Source organism: Bidens hawaiensis, unplaced genomic scaffold, assembly GCF_021521415.1.
Source record: "Bidens hawaiensis isolate Kalapana, Puna unplaced genomic scaffold, B.hawaiensis_p1.1 tig00012897_1, whole genome shotgun sequence".
In the NCBI taxonomy this organism is placed as follows: domain Eukaryota; kingdom Viridiplantae; phylum Streptophyta; class Magnoliopsida; order Asterales; family Asteraceae; genus Bidens; species Bidens hawaiensis.
In genome coordinates this window covers 274,329-295,112 of record NW_027492076.1, presented here as the reverse complement: position 1 = coordinate 295,112, position 20,784 = coordinate 274,329, and the positions used below count along the sequence as shown (strand labels likewise).

Genomic DNA, 20,784 nt, shown 5'->3' with positions numbered 1-20,784 from the left:
TGACAAACACAATTTGATAAAACAAAATTTAGTAAAACACAATTTGTAAAAGGCAATTATAATAAAACACAATTTGTAAAAAACCAAATAGTTTTTTTTTTAATTTTTATATAAGAATATGATACTTAAATTAAAGATATCATAACACTCGTTATTATGTTGATTTTTTTTTAATAATAAATGTCATACAAACAACAAATATATGTTTCATTGTTTCAAAATGATGGGAGAAAACATTTGAGTTGCATGTGATGATAGAAAGTCAACAAATGTGACATTTCTTTTATACCCTTTTCTTATTTAACACTTGAATTTCATCCTAAATTAATCTTAACCATCTATGTCCAAAATTAATGGACTGTATTTATTCGTATACTTTTTAAAAAATTACACTTCCTATTATAACTTAACCCTTGTTTATATATCTTTTATATTCCTATTTCTCATTTTAAAATTAGTGTTTCTTTAATTACCAGTGTTTAGTATTCAAACGAACTCAAAAATCTTAAAAAATTTGTCCATTTGACTATATATATTCATCACATTCATCTTAGTTATTCATTACACTAAGTTTAAAGAAGGAGCCATTTTAAAACCAATAATACATTAAAAGCTGTTATAATAACTTTAACTAGCTATTGCACTGTATATTGTATAAGCTGACTAAAATGCTTAAATGCGTATATATCTACAAGATCAAACAACCTTCAATATAACCTAGAGCTCTAGTAATCGAGTCTGTTTAAGTTTCAACGAGTTGGTCTGGTGTTTATAAAATAGATTTTAGAGAAGTGTTTTGCAATACAATCAATGGTAAGAGACTGCCATAGCTTAAAATGTGCACCAAGTCTATTGATACTTGCAAGGAATAATTTCCACATTCTCATGTACTACAAATAAGGCCAACTCAACCCTTTCTTACATACAATACAATGGCTTCACTTCCTACTCAATCCTTGTTCCCTCACTTTCCACCACCATTTCCCACCACTACACCACCACCCGCTCCCGCTACACCATCACAACCGCCTCCACATTTCATCCCACCACCACCATCACCTTCTCATTTCGTCCCCCCACCACCACATACGGTCCCACCACCATCGCCTCCACATGTCGTGCCCCCATCACCACATACCGTCCCACCTCCACATGTCAGTCCCCCACCACCACATACGGTCCCACCTCCACATGTCAGTCCCCCTCCCCCACATAAGGTCCCACCACCATCACCTCCGCGTTTTAGCCCCCCACCACCACACAAGGTCCCACCCCCGCCACCTCCACATATCGTCCCTCCACCACCACATGCCATCTCACCGCCACCACCACATATCCTCCCACCGCCTCCATCACCTCCAGGAAACCATTCCACAGTAATCGTGGTGGTGTTCGTCTCATGCGGTGGAGTTTTCTTCCTTGCATTCGTTATGGTGGCATTGTGGTGCTTCCTCAAGAAAAGGAAGAAGATGGTTACAAAAGCCGAAAACGTGCACTTTGATGAACACCGAAAGGTATCAGAAAGAATAGTACAAGGGCCAAACGGGACAGAATCTGTAATTCTCTCTGTAGAAGATGATATTCACATTGAAGAAGATATCAGGAAGAGCGAGCTCGAAAGTTTCCAGCAAGGGTTGCATTTGAATTCTGGGGACACCCACAATATTGTTGGTCCATCGTCCAGTTACGGCCATCACCGCCTGCATGGCTAGAAGATTCTACTTGAGAATAAATTGGTGAAATAAATAACAAATATATATATATATATATATTTATCCTGTTGTATTGTCATGGTGTGCAATTTCTTTTATTCTGATTCATGCATATGAATTTGTACGTGTTCACTTTCTTTGCTAATTGATCGACAACGAAATTGGCTATTCGATTGTTCTTCAACAACTGTCATTAGCTCATGGAAACACTAGAAAAACGAGTATATTCGACGTCATATTATTGACAGCTACAGTCCATTGGTGTATGGATCAACGATCGACATATTCCACTATGGTGCTGTTTGTTTTTGAAGACAAATACTGTCTGCAATCTTATTTCTGTTGGAAAATTAAATAGAAGTGTGTGTGAATGAATGTCTCAAAAGTTAAAGTTGTAAAACCTTGTCCCACATCGGATGTGGAACAAAATGAGAAGTAGTTTATAAGATGCAATCTTCACTATTTTTTCGAAAATTTGTGATGTGTTTTACTGCTTCAGCCAAAGACATGACAAAACACACAAGTCTCTTATCCTCTCTTGGTTTCGTTTTAGACAAATGATCAAGTCCGGCAGACCCTGGGAATAGACCACGAATTTGTTTAAGGGAATTGTGTCAAACACAAGCCCGGTTATCATTTATTGTTTCGGTTCTAATACAGGAAATACCAACAATTTCATCTGATAGAAGTTGAACAATAGCTTATTTTTTAAGATCATATATAAAAGCAGTTTTCAGATCTTTTTTTCTAAAAAAAACAAACAGTCTGCAGAAGCTTATGTCTGCACGCCTCCAGACGTAAGCCTCTTGCAGACATTTTAAACAAAAACAAACATAACCTAAAACAAATAAAATAAAATTAGAAAGTAAAAGATACAGTTGGTTGTAGACAATCTAGTGATAATTAACTACGGATATATAACGTACGTAATTAAGCCAAGGAATAAAGAATATCGACCATTGATCGACACTTATATAATTCCAAATTAATTTGGTCGTGTAGGTGAAACTATATATTTCCCAATGGACGGGCATGCACCCGGTCAGTGATTTGTTGGTGATATATATTACAGATAAGATCACATAGCTTTTCGGGTGTTTGTCTTGGGAAAGTTGTCTGAGGGATGCTTCATCGATAATTCGTTGGTAATACCCAAATGCCAATAACGAGCAGTGCGGCTAGCTGTGTAAGGAACTTTGAGCAAATGCCAGCCTGCAAGCTACTCCAAGCACCAATGAATAACACCGCGTTTATTGTCTCATCCGCTTCTTCTGTCATACTCATACTCAAACTCAACTCATCCATGCCTACACCAACACCCAAGCCAAAACAAAACTACTCGACTGACGAAATTTTTAAACAGATTACAAGGGGTGTTTGGGATTTGTTTTTTTTAACCAAACTTTTTAAAAGTTAAAAGTTGTTTATGTTGTGAGATGAAAAGTTCTTTAAGTCACAATCAACTTTTCCAAAAAATTATAAGGAGTTAAAATCCATAGGCTATTACGCTGTGTTCTTGAGTTTAATAAACCAAAGGAAATGGTCTCTATGAGACAGGTATGAGTACCACCCATCACCATTATGTCAGTACCACCTACTAATTGCCACCACCACCATCATCACTCTTGCCCCGACTGTTATCAACACCCTATCGCCCTACTTTTAATTCATCTCATTAAGAACTTTTGACACCCAATTTTAATACAAATTATCTTGCTAAATATGTTTTGGATTTTAGACGTATTTTGGTTCAGCCATTTGCTCATATAATACTTCAGTCAAAAATTTTAATCAAGCTAAAAACTTATTTAATAACTGATACTAAACAATATGTTTATGGGCTTAAGAAAACAATAATAATATACAATAGTACAATCATTGTTGCAAAAGTCGCTAGCCGAACCCTATACGGTCGACAGTGGAGTTGGGTGTACTCGGAACTCGGTGAATACTCGGAGAGTACTTGGAATTGATAAATATAAAGAAAATTTATTTTTGAATATTATATATATGTCAAATATCGTAAGTAAACTAATATTTATAACAAAATAAGTGAATATCAGTATAATTAAAAGAAATACATTTTTTAAATACTAAATTATTCTAAATTTGCTAATCATTAACTAAAAAAAATGATATGTTTTTTTTAATATTATAGAAATATGATTCTTAAAGTCAAAATCGACCCAAGTTGACCGATTAGATTTGATTTTGGTTGATATGGACCACATTTAATTAATTCTTAGTAACTAGACGGAGTTGGAAAAACTCTCATTGACGCCATACCTTGTAGTGAGTACTTGGCTGAATTTACATTGATAACATACGGTGTAAAAACAGTATTTGATGTTAGTTACACCGCCACTGTTGCCCTTCGGCCGCCGCTATCATGTTGTCAACGCCTACACCCTCAGTCCTCACTACCACCAGTCAACCACTATCTACACCTCTAGTTATACTTTATTCTGGTTAATTACTCATCTTTATCATACTGAAAATTTAAATACCAAAATCAGTTCAAACCATCCAAGCTATTAATTTCAACCCACAATAATGTCTAGTGTCACATAATATTCTCACACGCTGGTTTGGTTACTTTCTTTAAAAAAAGAACGCATTAGCGGTTTGATTCAAAGTTTTCGTAAAAGTAAGGCCTATAAACACCCAAGTTAAAAAACACGTCTTGTTAATGTTTCTAAATACACCGCACCAGAAACACTGTATCTATCTATACCTAATAAAAATAAAACTACCAACCATTCCAATTCCCAAAACTCAATTCACCAAAACCTTACCAATGTAAATACTTAGTCACTAGAAAATCAAGAAAATTGTGCTAACTTGGCAAGAATAACCATATCTAATATCTTCACATCAAGATTATCATCCACCTTCACGGTCCCGTCACTACCATCCACGCCAATCAGCTTCCCCGTCACCCCATGTTGGGCCCCACCCATTATCTTAATTTTATCCGACTTCCTTGGCACCACCACCTCTATCTCACTAGGGCTGGCAGTGATGACCTCACCATTCCCACTCATACCAAGAGCCACCCGACAGCCACATCCTAAAAGCCAACACAAATTATTGAAACAAAAAAAAAGGAAAAATAATAAAACAATATGTGTAAAACTAAAGTGCATACCAGAAGCACTTCTCGGATGACACCGAGAGAAGCGTCTTCACCTGCCCGACGTATGTTTACCAGTATATCGGGCAAGAACCACGGTCCGTCATTGTCACCACCAACTGCAGGTGACATCATATCCAGACTACCACTTCCAGGAGTCATCGGCTGACCTCCAGGTGTGCCTGGTAAATAAGCTGAACTTGGTGTCATGGGTAGCGGTCCGCCAGGTGTTGATGGCAAGTAAGGGCTTGGAGCATTACCTGTATTAACTATTAACATAAGCATCCATACACATACACACACACACACATATATGTGTGTGTATAGATATCATTGGTTACCATAAGTAGTAGTATCGCGTGGTGTGCCAGCATCACTGTAACTGCTACCAGGAGTGTTGGCCCATGCTGAACCAGGAGTCGGTGCTTCATATGCTTTAGAACGAGGGCTTCCCGGCTGCATAATGCAACAACATATTTATTATATCATATTTATTAATAATGTAAAGATCTTGATTTAGCCAGCCTGTAGTAACTGTTACCTGATACTGAGAACTCGATCCCCAAGAACCAGGGTTTCCATCTTCCCAAGAATCCCTAAAAATAATACCATTTATTATTATTACTAACCAAACTGTTTAGTTCTAATAAAATCTTACCTTGCAGGACTCATTGGTGCATATGGATTCCATGCTCGATCACGCATAGGTGTCCTCATGCCATCATGAATAGGCGTTGCTGAGAACAAATTTGCATACATTAAACACAATAATCAAACAAACACACACACATATAGGGGCTGGATCTCTTCAGAACTCCTTTAAGGACTTCAAGATCTCCTAACAACCAATTATTTCATTTATTTATTCTCTATATCTAATATTATTTGAGGGTAGCTTTTGTCATTTTCATATGTAATTTTATAATTGCATATACATAATCACAAGTTTGCATATGTGTAATAACCAATTTACATACTTACATATAAATATAACAAAACTACCCTCAACTAATACTAAATATATAAAATAACTAAAATGATTGGTTGTTACGAGTTCTAAAGTTTTAAAATTATTTGGAAGTTCTTTAATGACCTTGATCATGTATATACATGCATACTTACGTATGTATGTACGTACTGTGACTACTGTCGTACGTATATATGTGTGAGTGTGTGATCATTAAGAAGTAAGGTGTTGTTTGTTTTTCCTCAAAAGCTCTTCCTGACCACTTTTGTCTGCACTGAGAAGAGGGCGCGCAGACGTTGGGCTCTGCAGTGCGTTTGTTTTTCCGAAGACGTTTCATTGAAAAACGTCTGCGCGCCCTCTTCTCCCAGAAGTCTTGTACATGTGACTTCTCACCTCTTCTCCACTTCTTCTTCTTTGTTCCTTCATCATCAGACACTTCACTCGTAATACATGAGGGGGAAATTGTGTAACTTATTCCATCGACAATACAAATAAGGAACCATGGACGCCCAATTGAAACCCTAGTCACCGAGAAGCAGATATCGGGATGGCCGTCTTCAACGTGGTACAGAAGCGGCGGAGAGCCGCCATCGCCGACCGTAAGCGAGCGGCGCACGGTGACCCTCTTACCGGAAAGCTGAAACATAAGCCCCAAAACACCACTATTTCCGGCAAGCGTAAGCGTAAGCTCATGAAGAAATGGCGCCGGGTATTATTCTTTCATTCACTATTTATGTATTATTAATTCATTATTACCATGTTTAAATTAGCTTGTTGAACTGAATAATCTACTGAACAGGACCAGAAGGAAGCTATGGAAAAGGGGCTTATAACCATGGAAGATATCGAGATGGCTGTTGCTGATGGTATCAATCAATCTCTCACTTTTTATATATCATTGATTTTAAATATGTTTATTACAGACACATATTTGGTTCATGAACACAAGCTTCTAGTAGTAGTAGTAGAAAACAGACCAGGCAATTTAATCCCAGAATCAACTTAAGTAGGCCTGTATATGAACCGAACATTTGATGAAACTTTTGTTAGGATATTCGTTTATTTAACAAATGAACAAAAAATTGCTCATTTAGTTAAAAAACAAACAGTCTTCTTCTTACAGTCTGCAGATGTTTGGTCCACCTCTTCTGCTGCAGATGCCTGCAGATATGGTCCGCAGACTGCAGATGTTTTACCTCTGAAAAAACAAACAGCACCTAAGCCTTGATATCACAAACCTCCAGCATCTCTCATAGGTGTCTGGTAAGGATGGAGTGGGGTCCGTGAAGGATGCATAGGTGTCTCACTTCCAGACCTGTACCTATGCGTGTCACTGGTAAACAACATAAAAAAAAGGTTAAAAAAAAAACTATTTATTTCGTTTTTAAAATGAATTAACATGAAAAATAGAAAAGATGTCACGTTAACTTTAATCTTACCGATTTGGGGTTGTGACATTCACGCTATCAAAGATGTGTGAGCGGTCGACTGTAACAACCTTCATTTGTGACTCCAATTCAACCCGAACCGATGTACCATTTACATCAACAACCCGCCCCTTGTATCCTTTGAAGGGACCCGCCCGGATTTTTATAACGGTTCCAACTAAAGAATCTTTCCCTCCTCTTCCACCTCTATGTCTCCCACCAGCTACAATAAAAAAGCTTAATTAGGGTTTTAAGTGAACTTCATTAAGAAAATAAAATGAAATATGAATATAAAAGTATAAAACATACGTAGTGGTGGGAACCCTCTACCCGGAGAATGAGGAACACGAGTGGGAGGTCTAATTTGAGCAACTCTTGATGCAAATGAATTGCCCTACACAAGTTCATGAAGATAAGAAAAATAATACTAACAATGCAATAAATTGACTCAACACAAATTAATATCGAGTAAACAAGTGATACATACATTTCTATCACCATTTGCACGGGACCCACCAACCAACACACATGACTGAGATTTAGCACAGATAAACCCTGCATGCTCCATATGGTGACGATCATATATGAACAAAATTCCTCTATTAATATGTTCAACAGGACCTTGTCGACCCTATATGATAATAAACAGAATATCATAATTAGAGAAGACAAAACACTTTATTTAGAAAGAGAAAAAAATCAAGAAAGAGACTTGCCTTGCATGGACCCTCGAGAACTTTAACCACATCTTTAACTGAAATCATGTTCTTATGACGATCCTGAGCAGATACTTTCCTATCAATTTTGTATTTAATGTCTCTTAACCTAACAAGTTGAACATCTGCTTTATCCGCAACGCCTTTTAAAACCTACAGAAAAAATACAACATCAAATAATCAAACAGTTGTATTAATTATTATAGCTTGTGTAATGGGTTCTGATCAAACAATATTTGTACGGGTCATCGGCCAACCCAAAAATGTTTATTAATTTAAAAGTTTCATTATTTACGACTAGTTAGTGACAAGCATAATAACAAAAATAATAATCTTTATTGTTTCAATAAAAATTCTAACTTTCCAGATAACATGATTTAAAAATTTCTATCCATAAAAAAATCTAACTTTTCAGATAATATGATGGCTAATCGTGAGGCTAACAAAACCAACCTGAAAAGCTTCACTGTCTACACGTATGATTACACCAAAGTTGGAATGACTGTCCAAAAACCAAAGACATATAAGATACTAAAAAAATATGTTAAAAAAAGAAAAGAAAATATGCATATAGTTGGCGTTTTTGTTACATACTCAAGTTGAACAAGATCATGGAGCTCAAAATCTCCGATTTTGGTGATGCCAGATGTCACTTCGGAACTCTCAACAACATTGTCAGAGAAAACACGTATATGTATAACGAAACATTAAAGAGTAATAATCAATATAAGATACATCAGAACTAAGAATGATATCCTGATAGCAAATTAACACTTACAACATCTTTGGTGGTATCTGACACCATGTTAACTAGATGCCCATCAACCGTTACAACCATTCCAGTCACGCCTTCTTGTGCACCCGTAACAACTTTCACATGATTTCCCGGCTCAAAATATTTGAACAGCTCTTTTTCACTTACTGCGAGAGTTGTCTGCAAATCACAATAACCTATGAATAAATTGCAGCAATGAAGTAGCAATAAATCGGTGAAAATAAACTGGCTAGTTAAAATATATTAATAAAAAGGGTAAACAGGCACCTATAGTGTTGCTGAATGACTAAATAGTCTTATTTAAGAAAATAATAGCTTATATTTTAACAATAATTAATCCAAAACATTCATTATTTCAAAAGTGGACAAAGCATAGGCCTGTGAACAGTTCGTGAACCGTTCGGCAGGAAGTTTGCTTATTTAATAAAAAAAACCAGCCTGAACAAAACAGTTAATTCATTTAGTTAAACGAACAAACAAGATCACATGTTGAGTTTGTACATTTATGGTCGTGAGCATTCATTCAATTAAGTTCGTTAATGCTCATTTATTTAATAAACAAATGAACTTAAACAGAACTTCTTGTTCAATTAGTTAAATAAACGAATAAGAACACATGTCCTATTTGTTCATTTACAGCCGTGAACATTCGATTACGTCTATTCATCATGTGAACGCTCGATTACGTGTATTCATTATTTATGGCCGTGAACGTTCGATTATGTCTATTCATTTTAATTTCTTTATGTTCATTCGTTTACGTTCATGTATGTATGTTTGTTTCGTTAATATATTCACTTGATTTTTTTGGCCCATTACAACTTTAGTATAGTTTAATAACGTCTTAGTTTGAACACAATTTTCTTAAAACTATTTTTAACTAGTTGTAGCTCAGTTATGTTCGTTAATCTATGTTTATTTATGTTTGTTCGTTTACGTTCGAGAACCATTTATTTATACTACTAATGAACAAATAAACAGGCGCTATCATGTTCCTTTCCTTAACTAATTGTTTGTTTTTGATTGTTTGTTGAGTTAAAGTTAAACAAACAAACAAACACGAGCATGCTTCATTCATGTTTACAAGCGAAAGAGCAAGTGGACGTAACCACACCATATAGGCCAGCCATCTTGGTAAAATATTCAAAATTCGCTGAGCGCATTGCGAAGGCTCCCATTCAACACAAAACCAAGATGCCAAGTGGTTTTGGCAAGTACGATGGTACAACAGATCCAGATGATTTCTTACAAGGTTTGTATAACACTGAAAACTTAGAAAGCTGGACGATGCCAACATGGTGTCACATGTTTGCTCGCTGCCTCACGGGCGCAGCACGTGTCTGGTTCGAAAGCTTGCCGACAGGACAAGTCGATGGGTTCGAAGAGCTATTGGAAAAGTTCCAGGCTCACTTTGTACAGCAGCGCAGACACACGCGCGACCCCGATGACATCATGCACTGCGTACGTAGGAATGATGAAACCATTGAAGACTACATAACTCGTTTCAATCAGGAATCTCTTGCAATTGGAGGCATCACTGAACAACTCTTGCGCGTGGCCTTTATACAAGGTGCGCGCAGTGATCAACTCCGCAGAGCTCTCGTGAGCAGAGAAGGCATGCCAACCACTTGGGCTAAGCTTATGGAAGCATCGCGAGTCTTCGCGCGAAATGAAAAACAAATTGCCCAAGACAGAGCAAGAGATTGGAAAAAACTTAGAAGTCTACGTGGATGATTTGGTGATTAAAAGCAGGGAGGAAAAACAAATGCTCAAAGACATCGAAGAAACCCTTCGGCGCCTAAAGGAAGTAAACATGAAGCTCAACCCGAGCAAATGCACATTCGGTGTTGAAGAAGGGAAATTTCTCGGCGTAATGGTCACCAAGGATGGTTTCAAGGTGAACCCAGAGAAGGTGGAGGCTATCCTCGGCATGCCCTCACCATCCACCATGAAAGAAGTTCAAAAGTTGAATGGTAGATTGGTATCAATTAACAGGTTCCTAGCAAACCATGCAAGCAAATCTACCCCATTCATTAACACATTGAGAAATTGCTTAAAGAAAAGCCAATTAAAGTGGACGCCTGAGGCCGAGCAAGCTTTCAGTGAAATAAAAGAATGTCTGATAAATCTGCCTGCGCTCACAGCTCCACTACCTGGTGAAACTTTAACGTTGTACCTGTCAGCAGGAGAGCGCGCCATTGGCGCAGTATTATTGGTGGATCGCAAGGGAATCCAAACACCAATTTATTATGTAAGTCGGGTGCTGACAGATCCTTAGACGCGCTACACCATCATAGAAAAGTTAGTTTTATCACTAACGCATGCGTCGCGCAAGCTTCACAGATATTTCAATGGTCATCCTATTGAAGTCCTGACTGATTACAACATCCAGCAAGTCTTGCGACGTCCCGCGCTCTCAGGAAGGCTGACAAAATGGGCGCTGGAATTAGGGGAGCACACGATCACCTATAAGCCTCGTCCAGCAATCAAGGGACAAGTCTTAGCTGATTTCATCGCAGAAATCCCTGAAGGAAAAGTCAAAGAGGCTCAGCGCGAAGTAGACCCTCCGCAAGCCAATAATGAAGAAAACGTTTGGAGATTATTCACTGATGGAGCTTCAAACAACGAAGGGTCCGGCGCAGGCCTCAAGCTGGTGGATCCAGAAAATCATGAGTATACTTACGCAATCAGGTTGGATTTCAAGAGCACCAACAATGAAGCTGAGTATGAAGCCCTGCTGGCTGGTTTGCGCATCGCGCACAAGTTCGGAGTTAAAAAGCTAGAGGCTCATGTAGATTCATACCTGGTAGCAGCACAAGTCAATGGCCTTTATGATGCCAAGGAGAACACCATGCCTCTATATCTAAAGCAGGCGAAGAAACTCACCGAACAATTTGACTTTTTCAGAATCATACACATTCCGCGCAGTGAAAATAAGTCTGCCGACGCGCTAAGCAAGATGGCATCAACCAGCTTCGATCATTTTGGCAAAGATGTCAGGGTGGAAGTAATGAGCAACCCGTCAGTGGGAGCGAAGTCTGTTCTTGTAATTCATACAACACCTTCATCATGGATAACTCCAATAATGGAATTCTTGAAGGAGGGAAAGTTACCAGACGATCGCGCACAGGCGAGGAAGATAAGACACAAGTCGCAGAACTATGAAATGCTCGATGGTACGTTATATCGACGCTCTTATCTTGGACCACTCATGAAATGCCTAGACGCTGAGGAAGCAAGCTATGTGATCAGAGAGATACACGAAGGAATCTGTGGAATACATGCTGGCCCGCGCATGGTGATCGCCAAGACAATGAACGCAGGTTGCTATTGGCCATGCATGTACTTGGACGCGTTAAAAGAGATCCAAAAATGCAAAGCGTGTCAGAGCTATGCGCCAAATACCATGCGGCCAAAGAACAACTTGATTCCGGTGACCTCTACATGGCCTTTCCACAAGTGGGCAATCTATATTGTGGGTCCCTTACCACAAGCGCCAGGGCGAGTAAAGTTTTTGGTAGTTGCAGTAGACTGTTTCACAAAATGGGTTGAAGCCAAGCCACTGGCAAAAATTACAGCCGAGGCAATGAAGGAATTTATTTGGAGCCACATCGTATGCCGTTTTGGCCTGCCCATGGAAATCGTGAACGACAATGGCAAACAATTCACTGACAGGAAGATATCCAGTTGGTTCAAGGAATTGCACATCAATCAGGTCTTCACTTCAGTATACCACCCTCAAGGGAATGGTCAAGTGGAACGCGCGAACCAAAGCTTGCTGAATGGGCTGAAGAAAAGGTTGGAGGGAGAGTCCCATGCATGGGTCGAGGAGTTACCTAATGTCCTGTGGGCGCACAGGACATTAAGCAAAACCAGCAATGGCGAGTCCCCGTTCAGCCTAACCTATGGAACGGAGGCTATGATTCCAGCAGAGATTGGATGCCCATCCTATAGAGTGCTCATGATGAGTAAGACGGATAACGAGCAAGAAAGGAGGTTGGATCTTAATTTACTTGAGGGACGCAGAGAGGCGGCTATCATCAGTGAAGCCAAATACAAGAAAAAGCTAGAAAAATACTACAATCAGCGCGTGAAAGAATGCCACTTCAAGAAGAATGATTTTGTCCTTCGGAACAATGAAGCTATTCGCGCAATACCCCCGGGAAAGATGTCTCTCAACTGGGAGGGACCTTATCAAGTCTCGGAAGAATTGGGAAAAGGCGCATACGCTTTAAAGGAAAAAATGGAAAGAAGATCCCGCGCACATGGAACGCAGCACGACTTAGAAAATGTTTCATGTAAAAGTTGTCAAGTTTGTAATCAAGGCTTTGTAAGCCATTATGAATAATGATACGCTCTATTTTAATATGCGTTCTATTACCTTTTGCATACATGTTTCACACTTCCCTTTATTAATTTTGAGCAATATGACAACATTGTATTGACATCAAACTAAAAATAAAACGCAGTAAAACATACATGCGCGAGCTTCAAGCTCAGACGCGTTAACGAGTTTTAACTCTGAAACGTCAGGGCCTTAGCCCAATAATATGAGCCTTAGCTCAAATTACTCATAGCATCCATCCTACGTATTGCGCAGCCGGACCATAAAAATACCTAAGCACAACTAAGGCAAAGCACATGCCAAAGCATAGTTGTTAAGATCTCAGGTCGAGGCCGCGCATGAGATTATAATGGATATAGACAGAGTAACACATACTGGCACGTAAAGGCTAAAAAACTCATTCATAATTCCCTATAATAAATGCACGATAACGTCGCGCAAAAGAGGAATAATGAAATGCCAAGGCACGTGTCAGCATATTCAGAATATCGCAAAGTAACTTGAAATATGACAACTGTTAAGGATTAAGTAAAAATAATTTCCTTACAACCTTGTTCAAGTTTCAATGTGTAAGCATACCTTATATTCAACAAGCACACGCATGCAATATAAAGAGATGAATTGGGAATACGCAAGATGCGAATAAGGGAAAAACAAAATTTCATTCCAAAATATAGAAGTTCACAAATTTACAAATGATGAGGTAGAAACTACAAACACAACTAAAAAAAAAAAACAAGAAGGGTTTTTCAAGTCTCTATGTTAATGTCAGCCTCTTCATCTTCCTCATCATTATTTCCTCTCTCAGCATCTGGCGCAGCTCGCTCCTCGTCATCTCCAAATTTACCATAATCAAGCTGTTCGTCTTGAATATAGTCGTCTTCTGTCATGATAGCGTCAGGAATAGGTCCTTTGGCCACGCCAGAGCCGCTGGCAGAGGTAGCGTTGCCCGCGCCATCATCATTGCCACGAGTCCCTTCACATTCATCAAGTAATTTCTTTAAAGCGCCAAGATCGGGCTGGTCAGCAAGCGTGGCTATCTGCAAGTCACAAGGAACAGTATAAGTACAAAAGATTATGAAAACAAGTCAAGTAAACTCATTAAGGTTAAAATACCTGCTCAAGGATGGGAATTGGAGTATTCAAGTACTTCTCCCCCACCTCAGCCATGTCAGCGCAGACAGCGTTGAGCTGATAAGGGTAGTCGGATGGATTCTTCTTTAGCATGCCATATTCATAACCATCCTTAAACCCCTCAGCCCGACCCACCAAGCGCGACGCCGCATTACAGTCCATCACAAGGGTCTGGAACTCGTCTGAATATTTCATGGCATAAGCGCAACGAGTCACACCCTGTGAAATCAGCCAATGACGATCCTGCGCAAGAGAAGAGACAGACGTCTCAAAAGCAGGAATCTGAGAGTTTAACAACTCAACAGTTTCTTTGGCTTGCTTCAGCTCTTCCTTTTCGGACGCCGCCGCCGCCAAGGCCTCTTTCTTCTCTGCTTGCGCAGCAACAAGCTCTTTTTTCAGGCGCGCAACCTCACTTTCCAACAAAGATTTTTCAATATTAACCTGCGCAATAGTTTGGTCACGCGCCTCCACTGCCAACTCCAGGTCACGCGCTTGACGCGCGTGCTTTGCCGCATCTGCCTCTGCCACTTGCAGTTTCTCCCGCGCAGCTTGCAGCTCAAGCCCGCGCTTCACAAAAGCAGCGTTGGAACTAGCCCGGTTCTCGCTAAGTTCTGCTTGGAGTTTCTCAGCTTTCTCTCGGGCATCAGAAAGATTCCAAGCAGAAATCTTAGCCTCTTGCTTGGCCTCCGCAAGGGCATCACGTACCTTTATATAATCATGGCGAAGCTCTTGGGAGGCAGCAAAAACCGCAGACCCAGCAAAAAGGTGGTCATTAAGCAAATCCACGCGAGCGCGGTCCTCTTGAAACCTCCTTTCAGCTGGAGGAACAGAGTGAGCCCAAAATTCTTCACATACGCCCAAGGATTGGAATGAGCTCTCTTCAGTGATACTCCAGCTCGGGCGGTATATGTGATCGGCTCCCTACAAGCACAAAGCATCGCAAAGAAACGTTTTAGTTATCTAAACACTAATTTGGAAGTCTGCGCAGCGGAGCAAAATAAAGTTATACCTGAGGAGAACTGGCATAAAGGTTAGCGCCAGCTGATGAGCTCCTGCCTGCCCCATGAGAAGAAGGCTGCGCCACGAAATCGCGTGGCGTTGTAGGGCTTACGCGGCCACCATCAGAATTTTCAAAATCAACCTCCTCATCATCCTCTATAACAGGTCTCTTCTCCTGCGACTTGGAAGAATCAAAAATAGTCTCACGAGAAGGGTTGCGCGCAGGAGGAGGTGAGGGAGGTCTTGACGCTGTTAGAGTAGCGCGAAATATAGTCTCATGCTCCTTAGTGATCCCAATAAGAGGAGATTCAGTACTTGTTGGAGCAGGAGCAGAACTAACGGCGCCAGCGCTAGCACTGCCACCAGCAGCTTGTGTGCCAGCTATAATTCCTATGAAAAAACCAACAAGGAGAAATGATTTATGACTTGAACTAAAGGAAAAAATGAGACAATCAAAGCGCAATAAATACCTTGGCGCACTGCCGTCCGCGAATTAAGCATCGCCATGAAGTCCATTTTCCCCCATTTTGAGGGCAAAACAGAGGACTTCAAAGCAACCTTCGGCATAGCCTTGGCACCTTGCTGCGCCTGAGGTTGAGCCACCAACGTTGCCGGCTCTACAAACATTTGAGTGAACAAAGCTTCATTAATAACTCTATCGGAATCACGCTCATAAAACCACAAAATATAAACAAAGTATACCTGTTGGAGAAGACGAAACAGCAGGCGCAGCACCGCTTCCCTTGTCCGCCGCGCGCAGAGATGAGGTGGCAGCACCATACCTCGTGTGGACTGGAGGACCGCCCACACCTTGAGGCAAAGAAGACGAGGAAAACTTGGAAGTAAAACCCTTGGTTTTCTCAAGTCCCTTCACTTGAGTAGGAGGAAGATTCTGGGCAACAGAGGCATCATCTTTTTTCTGTTTTTTACTGGCCCCTGCGCCAGTCTTGCCTTTAGCCTTGCGCTTGAGTTTTTGCGCTTCAGCTTCTGCCTCCTCCCCTTCCTCTTCCACAGGCTCCAACTCATAATTAGCGAGCGCATCTACAATACACGCAACAGAAATGTTAAAACCAAATTTGGTATTCTAAGGGCCTAAACACAAATACAAGGGCTTACCAGGCGCATCGCTGTCAAAGCAAAATTCTAAGTCGACAGGGATGAACATATCATCGAAGCGATCAGGGAAAGCAACTTCCCCAGCGTTCAGGGCGACAGAGCCACCTTCTGTATGCTCGTCATAGGCGGCGTGGATGTATTCCTTGCTTTCTGCATAAAACAAGACAAGTGATATCAGCAAAACGAATTATACTCGCGCAAAATTAATGCAATGAACAAACAACCCACCTGAGCCATCAACATGGATTACAGGCTCAGTCTCGCTGTCAGTCCACCTCTTGCTCATACCAACCCCCACCAACGCTTCCTCGCAAATATTCTTGGCGGGAGATGGTTCAGCAGTTAATTTTTTAACCCATGTGCCCGTTGGGTTCTTAAGGACATTGTCATCCGCGGGCGCAGAAGTGATCGCACGCATAGTCATGTGGATTGGAATAACACCAGCTTTGACGTAGAAAAACTTCTCAGTCCAGTCATGAAGGCTCTTAAAAGTGACAGTAGAACATTTAACCTTCTGACTGCGCGGAGTAAACGAAAACCAAGAATCTTGAACCTTTGGTTTATAGAAATATTGAAAGCGGCGAGGAGTAGGCTCTTCACGCTGAGCTTTGCACATAAACTCAAAATGAGTCATGCGCACCAACCCAAAAGGGTGAACTTGGGATATGTGAATCCCATAAAAATGAAGGAGCGCACCTATAAACCTTGTCATCGGAAGACGAAGGTTACAGTGAGTAAGAAAATGAGAATATAGAGAGATATAGCCGGCAGGAGGATCCGCAGCCGTCTGCCCGGCTGCCGGGAGCAGACAACCATACTCAGGGAGAAAACCCTGAGAAGCAATGAGACTATCAAGCTCAGGCTGTTTCAACTTGCAGGGGATCTCGTCCCATCTTTTCGCCGTTTTATTCTTTCCCCCCTCCTCCGACGAAGCCTCGGCAACCCGAGTACCCTTGCCGGTTTTCTTCAAAGTAGACATAACCACTGATTTCACACGGCCTTTACTAGGGGAAATTGTGGTGTCTGGGTTATCAGACATACAATTGCGAATCGAACAATATGGTTACTTTAAGCACGGAATTCAGGGACAAAGACGAAAGCTTTTAATCGGAATGTAAATGATAGGCAAAAGCTCTGAAAATGACAGTGGAGATGAAGAAAAAACCGTTCAAAAGGTTTGGTTTTATAGGCCCATGAGAGAGAGAGAGAAACAAGTAATAATCAGATCTACGCTCACGCGCCCCCACTCGCAGGCGTAGGTCAACATAAGCGCGACACGTGTTCCTGACACTGTATGAGGAGACGTGAAAAGCCACTGTAGCACCTCGAGCACACGAAAGGTCTGACACATAACGTCTCCATCTCTGATGCATGTCAACACCAACCAACCACGTGCATTGACGATTCGTTTTAACCAAAGGGATGGAATTTCGTGCAACGCGCGTACAAGAAAAGAAAAAGAAAAAACAAGCCCTATTGAAAAAGCAAACTATTAAGTCTAATATATATCTTACCTCGCTCGCGCGAGACAAGACACACATTAGACTGGGGGGGCTTGAAGAGGTATTCACCCGCCTTAACATCGAGCGGGGCGGGTCAACCCACAAGATATACACAAGAGGCTTGAAATCAGGATGTCATGAAGACACAAAGCCAAAACCTATGCGCAAGCGCATGAAACATCTGCGCGTGGCGCATATCACATATGCGCAAGCGCATGAAACATCTGTGAGAATAAAGAGAAGACCTTGCGCATCCCCGGGATAGGCGCATAAAGGCCGCGCGTAAGCGACACACAACAAATGAGACAATAGTCTAATCCAAATCAGGATAAGGACAACCATGATTGTACTCATCAGGCAACCTTCCAGAAGGTATCTTTTAAGGAATAACGAATGTGTTGATGTTGACAGCTGCCAATGAAGGGTGGACAACTCAGCAAAGCCCATGTGCTACCACGTGATGGCATATGGGTCAGGTGAAATACCTTGGTCAGAGAATAATCAATGAAAAAGCACCAGGTATCCTAAGTATACGTGGCGCGAAGCAATAGGAGGAGGCCAAAAAGGCCCTAATTGGGTCTGAGCCCAGTCATTGGAAACCCTAATACTATAAATACCACACCACCTCCACAGTTGGAGGGGGCAGGAAAATATACTCTAAATCCTTTACTCATTTTCACATCCTGATTATCCCATCCTACAATATCTGATTCTCACACCGGAGGGTTACCCCAAAGAGGACCCCTCTGTCCCTTTCTGAGGGGTAAGCTCACGGTGCTGTTCGTTTTGTAGGTGGAAGAACTCGTATCTCGGAAAACCATCGGTGATATAGCACACTCGTACCCGAGGGACGTTGATCGTATACCAGTAAGTCGATCCACGCTTCTTCAAGGAAAAATTATGAAGTTGCCAAACTTGAGTTATGCTCAAAAGTGAGATACTGTAATTTGATCAAAGTGTCATTTGATTGACCAAATTTTGTTAACGAGAAGAGCCAACGAATGTTATCCCATGTTGTTTCTATTTTAGTTTTATTTAAAGGGTATAATAGTAAAATTATAACTTTCTTTTCTTTTCCTATCAACTCAGGAACACATAAAATATTTAAATTCCTTGGTTTTCCTTTCCATCCCATTAAACTCGGGAACACAAAATAAAACCTTTCATCTCATTTCTTTTCTCTCATACTTTCTTTTCCTTTCCCTCCTCTTATTAAATTAGACTCGGGAACACAGTGTTATCTATCAAAACAGAAACTAGATGATCATCCATAATATGATTAATATTATTTAATCGTAATCTTCTAGCCGCCCCATGCACCAAGTCATGGGCCGACTTGTCAACATACTGTAATAGACTAATAGAGTTTGATGCACTATATGGTCATGTAGTATGATGCAATGTTGTAATACATAAAGTTTCAAAGCTTGTTTTCACATGTCATGTTTCATATATTTTCATCGAAATTCATACATGTGCATGAAACATTCGTGACTTTTTGGTGGTCCTAAATTATCAAGATGAATGAGTAGAAATCACATTAAAGGAGGTGATTCTTCAATCAAATCAATACACATGAAACTATTTCACAATTCTCATTTATTGAAGATAACAAATAACAAAGTTTTTTGGTGGAAATAAAGAAAAGGAATCTCATACAACACATACAGTACGAAAACAACACAAAACTTATATTTGTGTAATTTATAAGATATTAATTGCTTGTGAATTTATCAATACCAGTTAATGTTGGTACAATAAGGAGGTGCGGTTGATCTCGAATGGACGGTTTGGAGGAGATCATAAAAAGAAAGAACTAAAAGTATAAATTCGTTTAACTTGGTGGTCAAGTTTAGTTTCAATTTATTTTGTTTACTTACGTTTATCTTTTTATTTGTTTGAGTTTGTTTCAAAATTTTCTAGTTCCTCGTAGGTTAAATAGTTGGTCTATTTAGAGAGTTACAATCTCCTTGTTTTCGTTTAAGACGATTAACAAAGAGTCGATCTACTTGATCAAACTCGTGCATGTTTCCTATTCTTGAGCACCCGGTTTAACATTGCTCACTTATAATTTCTGTTCACACAAATCTTTTGGAGAATTATCAAACACACACATATCAGCATTCAACAGGGTAAAGCCTTTCATTCTTACGAAGAGTGAAGCCACATAAATATCATGAAGAAAATGATAATTTATGTTCATATTTGTTAAAGGTTGTTGGATCACACCAAACTTGACTTGTCAACACTAAAATGAAGCCGATACTTAATCGCCTAAAAGTCTTTAGATTAACTCACAACCTATAAATCTTTAGCTAAAGTTAAATGATTACAATAAAGTGGTAGCTAAACGAGCAACAAACTACACCATAACCCCAAGCCTTTCTAGTTATCCAACTTTTGAAATGGCGCATGTCATGTTCTCCTCAAACATATACATCAAAATCTCATAACGTATCCTTCTGTTGAGCCACGTTGTTGCCTTGTTGGCAAATTAAATAGTCACGGAGACTATTTTATTTGATCTAACTATTTTCCCCAGAAGCAAATTGTATGTAGAAACTTGTGAAACAAATTTGACCTACATGTTAGGATCCGTCATAATGGACCAATATTTTATATTGATGCATATATGGATAAAGATTTGCAAAATAAATTATACATAAATCTTATACATTTTACTACTACTTCAAACAACAATCTTACCATTTCAACATCGATCCAATCATGCATGGTAAGATTCAAGGTGGCGTCACACCCCGAACATCTGTTATATCTCTTGTTCATAGGTCGGAAATGACTCTCCATTTGTTTGGTGAGTGTCATTTGGTGAAAAGGATTTCGGTTTGGTTGAAGGATGGTTTGAATTTCCTGAATTTATAATTCCCTTCATATCTTATGAATTGACTTGATAATTCGACCTAAAGTATGGCTAAAAAGGAAAGGTGAGAAGGATTT

General features: G+C 40.0%; 2 protein-coding genes and 1 pseudogene across 3 annotated transcripts in view; 1 reads left to right on the top strand and 2 right to left on the bottom strand.

Moving 5' to 3' along the window:
• The window catches only part of LOC143542550 (putative methyltransferase PMT24), a 266,804-nt gene that overhangs the window by 159,616 nt on the left and 86,404 nt on the right, over positions 1–20,784 (bottom strand). The window lies entirely within an intron of this gene.
• Positions 929–1,712, top strand: LOC143542527 (uncharacterized). Its single transcript, XM_077035094.1, has one exon. It carries the CDS (start codon positions 933–935, stop codon positions 1,710–1,712), a length of 780 nt encoding a protein of 259 aa, XP_076891209.1. The 5' UTR covers positions 929–932.
• Positions 4,535–20,634, bottom strand: LOC143542513 (putative transcription elongation factor SPT5 homolog 1; annotated as a pseudogene). The gene is made up of 14 exons (XR_013136912.1): positions 20,533–20,634; positions 8,735–8,889; positions 8,550–8,648; positions 8,409–8,457; positions 7,956–8,108; positions 7,727–7,870; positions 7,549–7,633; positions 7,252–7,462; positions 7,051–7,145; positions 5,504–5,582; positions 5,387–5,441; positions 5,187–5,301; positions 4,857–5,105; positions 4,535–4,782 (listed from the first exon to the last, which is right to left on the bottom strand). The product of XR_013136912.1 is annotated as a putative transcription elongation factor SPT5 homolog 1 (transcript).

Excerpts from the sequence above, each read along its gene's own strand:
- LOC143542527 (XM_077035094.1), top strand. The coding sequence starts at position 933 with ATGGCTTCACTTCCTACTCAATCCTTGTTCCCTCACTTTCCACCACCA.